This window comes from Mus musculus, chromosome 13 (assembly GCF_000001635.26).
Source record: "Mus musculus strain C57BL/6J chromosome 13, GRCm38.p6 C57BL/6J".
Lineage (NCBI taxonomy): Eukaryota > Metazoa > Chordata > Mammalia > Rodentia > Muridae > Mus > Mus musculus.
Genome location: NC_000079.6, coordinates 100641769 through 100651299, shown reverse-complemented (window position 1 = coordinate 100651299; position 9531 = coordinate 100641769). Strand labels below are relative to the sequence as shown.

The window sequence follows — 9531 nt, the reverse complement described above, 5'->3', positions numbered from 1 at the left end:
CGGCTAGGTTCCCTCGAGGCCCTCCGCCGGGCTCGCACGCACTCAGACCCTACCTCGGCACGCACCAGGAACTCCGCTGGCCTCGGGTCCTACGCTTCCATCTAATGGTGGGAAGCCGGGCCCCGAGACCCGCCTGCGTTTCGGGTCAGGCAGTGCGCTGGACGCCTACGTCCCTTGCTCGCTTGCCGGCCCCTCCCCTCTGGCTGCGTCGCGGAAGCGCCGTCCGTGAGGAAGGTCCCCAGGAGGCGGGCCCTCCAACAGCCTGCGGCTGAGCCGGGAGGGCTGGGTGGCGAAGTACAGCCCCGGTTCTCCGCTTTTTTCCGCCCGCGAGGGGACGCAGCTCCCGGAAAGTAAGGACGCCGCGGCTTCCGCTTGATTTATTAATATCCCAGAGGCGTGAGGTCAGCTGTGTCTTCACGCATACCTGGGCTGTGTCCTTCCCGGCCCGCCCTCCAGTCTGGACTGGTGTAGGATGTAGGTGAGGAGCCCTGGCCTGGAGCCATGGTGCGAGGTGTCAGCTCCGCTCACTGGTGATTGCAGAAACACCTAAGGACTGACGTGTGAGCTTTGTGTCCCTGTCCCCTGTGCAGTGTGTGAGGTGGAGGTGGATAGGCTAGGGGTAGTGTTGAAGTTCTCGTTATCTCCGGCGCGTTTCCCGAGCCTGATATCATCAGAGACGGTTGTTTGTTTATCGAAGGAGGTGACTGTCAGTCTTGTTTTCAAAGAGCCCTGATCATTGAGCATCTTTCATTTCGACAACTATAATTTCTTAAGCAGACGTTTTTGTGTCCCTTTGAAAGGTCAGGCCATAATCCTAAATTAGATAGGAGAAGATGATTTGTTTTATTGGGTGCCAAAGTTTTCAGCGTGTGGGCTTGTGTGTACCTACAACTCTAAAATAGATGGGTGCACCTTCCAATATATACATTTATCCAAAGTGACTAATGAGTCTCATTTCATTTTTTCCCCCTTAAATTGTAAATCCACAGTACTTGGTAGCATGACATGAAATACAATTTTCAGCATAAAAATAAAAATGTTTATATGGGATTAGTTTTTCTTTATAATAAAAGGTAAGTGCACAAATATATGGTTTTTCTGTTTCATTCATCGTTGAGTTTTTTTTTTTAAGATTTATTTATTTATTATATGTAAGTACACTGTAGCTGTCTTTAGACACTCCAGAAGAGGGTGTCAGATCTTGTTACAGATGGTTGTGAGCCACCATGTGGTTGCTGGGATTTGAACTCAGAACCTTCGGAAGAGCAGTCAGTGAGTGTTCTTAACCGCTGAGCCATCTCTCCAGCCCCATCATTGAGTTTTTATGAACAGCTTTTATTTATATTATACCATCATAGATAGATTATCTGATTAAATTGTAATCATTTAAAATTTACTTTAAGATTTTAACATCTTTATTTGAGCCCTTATTTCTTGGTTGATTATGTATTTTGGTATTAATCCTGTATTTACAGTTTTTTTTTAAATAATTTGAGCTGTTTTTCTTTTTTCCCCAAGGTGAATTATACTTCAACATACTCTAAATTGTATGCTACTGATGGGAACTGTTAAAGTTTATAATGTCAGAAACTTTCCTTAGACCAAAGGTGTCTTCCACAAAGGTATGATATACATAAAATGGTCATGTGGTGATTGCCTAAAGAAAATGAGAAAAGTTTGTTTGTTCTCAGTGCTTTATGCCTGTCAAAGTAGTGATAGTCCAGTGTCTGTTACAATCAGTGATCTGAAGTCTGGTAAGCTGCAAAACAACTATAACCATAATTATGAAAAGCCTCCTTTTTTTCTTTTCTTTAATTTTCTTTTCTTCTCTCTTTTACTTTTTCAAAACAGTTTCTTTTTGTAGACTTGGATATCTTGGAACTCAATTTTAGATCTGGCTGGCCTCTGTCTTCTGAGTGCTGGGATTAAGGGCTTGAACCACTACGCCCAGTTTTGAAAAAGCATTTGTAATTCCAGTTACTCTTAAGAGATACATATGTGGTTGTTGGCTAGCTTAACCACAGGCTCTACCTGATGTTCAGTCAGTGTGTCCTTTTTCAGCAAGATAGGAATTGTGAGGAAGTGTAGACTCATGCAAGAGAACTGGGAGCCGTTTCCCTAAGGGAACTCTAATTTTTTTTCTGATTTCTTTTTTTTTTTTTTTTAAAGATTTATTTATTTATTATATGTAAGTACACTGTAGCTGTCTTCAGATACCCCAGAAGAGGGCATCAGAGCTTGTTACAGATGGTTGTGAGCCACCATGTGGTTGCTGGGATTTGAACTCCGGACCTCTGGAAGAGCAGTCGGGTGCTCTAACCCACTGAGCCATCTCACCAGCCCTTTTTTTCTGATTTCAAGTAAATTATATAACTTTGCTGTTTTTCTTTCTCACGGTAGATGGAAGTAAGAAATAAAAGTACAACGTGTATAAATAACATACAAATCAATATTGTCTTCAGAAGGTTTAGTATAAAACTATTTTCATGCACTTTTAAATATAGCAGGAAGAAAATGATTATAGTATCATTGTCAATCCTTTGACATAGAAGAAATGAGTCAGGTGGCTATGACAACATTTTTTTCTTTCTGTACATCTTCTTTCTTCTACTTCTGATAATATTTTTGACCCTTTGACCAAAGGGTGACGTGTGGATTAGATTGATAAAATAGTTATCAGTCCACATTTCTTCCCATAAGCCTTATTCTCAATTTCAGTTTTGGAGTCTGTCTGTGAGAGGAATATTATCTAACAAGGAGTTCACAACTATAAGTTCCCTCCTTTTCTGATCTCCCTCCTCTTCCATCTCAGACATCGAGACTGAAGCCAGGGCGTAGCGACGTCAGATGAGCATTCTATTGCTAAACCATGTTGCTAACGGAAGCAGAGGATCCTTTAAGAGAGTGTATTCTTGTTTCCCCATTAGTTAGGCAGGAAATTTCGAAAACCACGTGATATGTTAGATTTTTCTAACGTAATAGAGTATTAAAATCCACTCTTAGGGTGCTGGAGAGATTGCTCAGCAGTTAAGAGCTCTTCCAGAGGACCAAGGTTCAATTCCTAGACCCACATGGCAACTTATAACTGTAAGTCCAGTTCCAGTGGGTCTGACACATCTCGTGCAGATATACATTGCAGGCGAAACACAGTGCACATTAAAAAAAATCCATTTTTAAACTTTTGTTTGTTTGATTTTAAGTTTTTGAGTCAGGTTCTCATGTGGGCCAGTGTATTTTCAAACCTGCTGCTCTCCTCTCAAATGCTGGAGTTAGAAGTTAGTGCTGCCATGCCTAGACATTTAGAAAATTTCATTATCTTAAAACCTTTTTAGTACTGTTATTTTAGGTTAAAATTGCTTGATTTGACATTTTTATATGCATTTATGAAGGTTTTTATTTTTATTTATTCATTTTGTTTTTTTTTTTTTTTTTGAGACAGGGTTTCTCTGTAGCCCTAGCTCTTCTAGTACTTGCTTTGTAGACCAGGCTGGCCTTGAACTCGGATTTACCCCTGCCTCTCCTTCCCAGATACTGGGGTGTACTACCACCACCTGGCTTTTACAAAGGTTTTTTTAAAGAAAAGGAAGTAATAGAGGGAGATGTGGTGAGGTTAGCAGTTTCTATTGGACTAGAACACATGGACTTTCCTGTTCTGGTGATTCCAATATTCTTTCCCTAGATAGTTCCATGAAAAAAAATCACCTTCCCCAGAAAGCCTGTCTCACTTATTAAAGTGTTGGTTGCTTCATACACTGCAAAAAAAAAAAATACAATGCAGTCATAATCACCAGGTTTAGCATCATGATTTTTCACCTTTATCTTTATAAAGTCTTAAGATAAACATGGGGTTGTGGTGGCACGTACCTTTCATGGGAGGCCGAGGCAGGATCACTGAGTTTGAGGCTAGACTGGTCTACAGAGTGAGTTCTAGGACAGCCAGGGCTACACAGAGAACCCTGTCTCAAAAAAGTAAATATGTGGGGGCTGGAGAGATGGCTCAGTGGTTAAGAGCCCTGACTCTTCTTCCTAGGTCCTGAGTTCAATTCCTAGCAACCACATGATGGCTCACAGTCATCTGTAATGGGATCTGATGCCCTCTTCTAGTGTGTCTGAAGACAGTGACAGTGTACTCATATATATAAAATAAATAAAATCTTTTAAAAACTTTTTTTCCATGTGGTTTCTGGGATTTGAACTCAGGACCTTCAGAAGAGCAATCAGTGCTCTTAACCACTGAGCCACCTCTCCAGCCCTTAACATTTTAAAAAGTAAACATGCATAGGTATATAATGTGCGTGTGTAGGCCAGAGATCATTACTGAGTGTCTTCCTCAGTCATTTCTCTACCTTTGAGATAGGGCTTCTCACTGAACTAGTTTACCCTTGACTAGACTGGCTGGCTATCAACTCCAGCAATCTTGGTATTTCTTCTTTCCAATATGGTATCATATGCATATGTAGCTACACATGCATTTTTACATGGGTACTTAAAGGCCAATTTTTTTTTTTTTTTTTTTTTTTTTGAGACAGGGCTTCTCTGTGTAGTCCTGGCTGTCCTGGAACTCACTTTGTAGACCAGGCTGGCCTCGAACTCAGAAATCCGCCTGCCTCTGCCTCCCAAGTGCTAGGATTAAAGGCGTGTGCTACCACGCCCGGCCTTAAAGGCCAAATTTAAGTCATTATGCAGGTGCTACATCTCCCTAGCCCAGTTTGTGAATGTAGAATAGCACCTGTGTTTTCCTTGCTGGAGGATTGAAACAAGCACTTTTCATGTGTGTAGTTGTTTTGACTGCATGTCTATATGTGGACCACATGTGTGCCTGGCACCCACAAAGGCAAGAAGATGGTTGTGGATCCCTTAGAATTGAAGTTAGAGATTGTGAGCTGACATGTGGGTGCTAGTAATCAAAGTGGGATCCTCTGAAAGAGCAGCAAGCCTTCTTAACTCCTGAGCCATCTCCAGCCCAGTATTTATGTTTCAGTTGTATCAAGAAATTTAAAGCAAAATTCCGGATGGCAAGATGGCTTAATGGCTAAAGGCCCTTGTCATCAAGGTGATAATAATAATTTGACCTCCAGGGCTAACATGGGAGAAGAAGAGAGCTAGCTTACATAGATTATTTTCTGACCTCCACATATACAGTGGGACACACACAAATAGAGCAAATAATTTAAAAAGTAGGGTTGGTGACATGGTTCAATGGACAAAGGTGCTTGCTGCCAAGCCTGACAGCCTTGGTTCAGTCTCAAGAACACACACTGGTAGAGAATCAACTCCCACAATTTGTCTTCTGTTTCTACATGTGTGTTGTGTTATATGCATGTGCACACACATAGTCAATAAACTAATTAAAAATGTAATAAACTCTTTGGAGGCTACACAGTGAGACCTTGTTTCAAAAATAAAATAAAAGTTCTATTTTTAGTTGGCTGTGTTGGAACGTGCATGCCTGTAATTCCAGCATTTGAGGTATGAAACAGGAGGCAGAAGCAAGGCTAACCTAGGATATGTGACACACTGTTTCAAAAAAGAATAAAGTCCTCTGTTTTACCCAGGAAAGACTACTTAATAAAAAGAATTAAGTTTCTGTTCTTGTTTTGTAGCATCCATCATTACCATGACTAAATGTACAATTATGTAAAAATTTAACACTTATTCTAAAATAGAAAATTAACTAGAAATTCACAGAAATATAACTATTTGAAGAACTAATTTGTTGCCTATACTTAGAGGTAGAGACAGAAGGTTCTCAAGTTTTAGGCCATCATAGATGATACAGCAAGACTGTCTCAAAAAGAAAGCAGGAATCAAAGTGCTGAGTGAGGTAACATCGTGCCTATAAGGCTAGTTCTCGGGAGGCTGAGATAGGAGCGGGTGCAACTTAAGGCAGTCCTCAGGACATAGTGCCTGCCAGGTCAGCTTGAGCGTGGCCCTGTTTCAGAAATCCTAGGTAATTTGCAGAACTTGAAGCATTGCAGTCATGCTGTAAAGTAGTTGAGTTGCAGAGTGACTAGATGTGAAAACTGTAGTAATTGTGGTCTCATTTCTTCTCAGGTGACAGACTGGGTAGCTCCAGCCTTTGATGACTTTGAGGCCAACACCGCCATCACCACCATCACTGCGTCATCTTTAACTTTCAGTAACTCCAGTCACAGAAGAAAATATTTGCCCTCCACATTAGAAAGTAACAGATTGTCGGCTAGAAAAAGAGGAAGGCTCTCTTTAGAACAGACTCATGGTCTAGAAACTTCAAGAGAGCGTCTGTCCGACAATGAGCCGTGGGTGGATAAATATAAACCAGAAACTCAGGTATGTGCTGGGTACCATACAAACATGTCTGCACATTGTTAGGATGCATGAGCATGGATAATAAAGAAGACTTTTTCAGATTTTTTAAAAATTTTTTTTTGTTTTTTCTTTTTCGAGACAGGGTTTCTCTGTATAGCCGTGGCTGTCCTGGAACTCACTCTGTAGACCAGGCTGGCCTTGAACTTAGAAATCCACCTGCCTCTGCCTCCCAAGTGTTGGGACTAAAGGTGTGCGCCACCACTGCCTAGCCCAGATTTTTATTTTTAAGAAGCTTTTTATCTTGGTGGGTAACCCACACATTTAATCCCATCACTCAGCAGGCTGAGTGAGTTTAGTGCCAGCATTGTCTACATAGCAAGTTTCAGGTGAGCCATGGCTATATAGAGAGACCCAGCCACAAAATAAATAAGTAAAAATGTAGTAGAGAAGAAAACACCATTTTGTACTTTTTGTATGTTTAAAGGCTGTGCAGCTACCGAGTTACTCTGTAGTTGCCCCATCTCTTCTGTCTGTAATTTCGCCGTAGACTAGAGGTTACAATTGTGGTAGGTACCTTCTCCGTTTCTCCCCAAATCTATCGCTGGGTTGTTTAGAAGTTTCAAGATAAGCAGTGCATCAGCATGAGAATAGGGTTTTTCCATAAGAGTATAAAAATTAAGGGGCTGGGGAGATGCCTCAGCAGTTAAGAACACTGGCTGCTTTTCCAGAGGACCCAGGTGCCATTCTAAGCACCCACAGGATTGCTTAGCACCATCTGTAACTACAGTTGCAGAGGATCTGATGCCCTCTGAGTGTACCAGGCATATTACATTGACATACAAATATGGGCAAAACACCCATTCATATAAAATGAAGAATAATATAAGAAACTTGAGCTGATGAGGTAGCTGAGAAGGGTACAGGCAGGTACATGGTGGAAGGAGAGAACAGACTTCTACAAGTTGTTGGCAGCCCCCTCAAAACAAATTAATAAGCATAAAACATAGTAAGGTATAAAATATAAATAAATAAGTAAAAATTTAAGTATAATCAAAAAGCTGTATTATAACATAGCACAGTACTGTTTTGCAAACATTTTTAGATTTATTCTTTTGTGTGTGAGTATTTTGCCTGCATGTATGTATGTACACCATTTGTGTGCTGGTTCCCACAGAGGTAGAGAGTATCAGATCCCCTGGAATTAGAGTTAAAGTTGGCTGTGAATCACCATGTAGTTACAGGGAATCAGCCAGGTCCTCTGGAAGACCAGTAAGTGCGTTTAACTGTTGAACTATCTCTTCAACCTGTTTTGCAACTTTTTTTTTTGTTCACTAAAATGTTCATATTAAAAGCTGCTGATAGGCTAAAAATGTTTTGAAACATTTTTAACCTCAATTTTTTATCTTAGCATGAACTTGCTGTTCATAAAAAGAAAATTGAAGAGGTCGAAACCTGGTTAAAAGCTCAAGTCTTAGAAGTGAAGCCAAAACAGGTAAGTAAATGCATTTAAAATATTTAGCATCATTTGTTCTCTGACTTAAAAGATGTTAATCATATTTTTCTTCTTTTTTGAGACAAAGTATCACTTTGTAGCCCTGGCTGTCCAGGATAGCCTCAAACTATCAAGAGATCTGCCTGCTTCTGTCTTCAGACTATGGGGGTTAAAGATATGCTCATTATATAGCCCAGGCTTCCCTGGAACTGATTGTGTACACCCTAGGGTGGTTTTGAATTTACGATGCTCCTTCTGCCTCATCTAAGTTGTGGGATTATAAACATGAGCCACCATGCCTGGCAGGAAGCTAATCTTTTATGATGACTTTATTTATATATCTTCATATTACCTTCAACAAAAGCTTCCTGCTCTGTTATTTCCAACCTCTCTAAAGCCTCCTGGAGGGGCTAGGAGACAGTTCAGAGAGTTGGACAACTTGCGTTCACTCCTTGGGTACCACATATTAGAGGGCAGAATCAGTTCCTACAGCTGTCCTTGACATCACCTTGTGACACACTCATGCTCCCTCACAGTGAGTAAGTAAATGAGTGTAGTTGTTTGCTTTGTTTTAAAACACTCCAAGACTTGAAGTTTCCCCCCTTATTTGTCCCCTTTTCCCCCTTACGTCCTAACTTTAGCCTAAGGCATATAGTAAGCCAATGGAGTGCTAGTGTTTTTAGCATATCTCATTATTTCACAGTAAAGCAAGCAGTCCGTTTACATAGTAGTGGTTTAAAAAAAAAACCAGCTATATCTGGAAACAGTCCTCATTAATGTTAACTTGATGTTTTGTTTCACTTCCTTACTCCACAGTTACTCTTAGCCCCTCCTTTAAAGGTAGACTATTTTCTCTTCCTCTTTAGAAACTTTTTTTTTTTTTTAAAGATTTATTTAATGTTGTATGAACATCCTGACACACACCAGAAGAGGGCATCTGATCCAATTACAGGTTGTTGTGAGCCACCATGTGGTTGCTGAGAATTGAACTCGTGACCTCTGCAAGAGCAGACAGCACTCTTAACCACTGAGCCATCTCCAGCCTCCCCTCTTTAGAATCTTTAAACACACAGGAAAAAAGAACCATTCATATCTTCACAATATAGCCCTCCTTTTTTTGTAAGTCCTTTATATTAAATTAAAACTGACTCTGGGTGGTGTGGTGGCACACATCTTTAATCTCAGCAGTCATGAGGCAGAGTCAAGGGGATCCCTATGAGTTCAAGGCTAGCCTGGTCTACAGAGCAAGTTCCAGGCCAATCAAGGCTACACGGAGAAACCCTGTCTCCAAAAAAGAAAAAAAAAAAAAAAAAAAAAAAAGAAAAGAAAAAAAGAAAAGAAGAGAAAGTATTGATACTTGCTATAACATCCCTGAAGTAAAACAGAATCCTGACATTTCAGCCAGGTGTGTTAGTGCACTCCTTTAATAACTCAGGAGTCACAGTCAAGGGGAATCTCTTGAGTTCAAGGCCAGCCATGACTAACATAGTTGAAACCCTGTCTCAAAACAACAGAAACTCTGATATTTCAGCCAGACTTGAGATTGTAACCTTTTTTTTTTTTTTAATTTATTTTTTTGAGTGCTCTGGGCCTCACTTTAAACTTTTATTCCTAATTTATTATATATACACCATATTCTCCTTTTAAAAAATTACAGTGTACAGTGTTACCTGTCCTCAAAATGCTTTCTGCGGCTGGTATGTTTCAGCTAGAACCTAAACAAGAATCAGGCATTACGTTTGATTGCTGTG

General features: G+C 40.4%; 1 protein-coding gene across 3 annotated transcripts in view; it reads left to right on the top strand.

Annotated features, from left to right (window-relative positions):
• The first annotated feature begins 238 nt into the window (after positions 1–238).
• Rad17 (RAD17 checkpoint clamp loader component) overlaps positions 239–9531 on the top strand; it is a 33898-nt gene continuing 24605 nt past the window's right edge. For 2 of the 3 annotated variants that reach the window (NM_001044371.2, NM_001283011.1), the window contains exons 1-4: positions 239–350; positions 1519–1622; positions 6055–6309; positions 7697–7780. In NM_001044371.2, coding sequence (NP_001037836.1) covers positions 1581–1622; positions 6055–6309; positions 7697–7780 — 381 coding nt within the window. In that variant the 5' untranslated portion in view covers positions 239–350; positions 1519–1580. Of the gene's footprint in view, positions 479–1518; positions 1623–6054; positions 6310–7696; positions 7781–9531 lie in introns of all 3 variants that reach the window. The other variant, NM_011233.3, reaches the window with a different exon arrangement.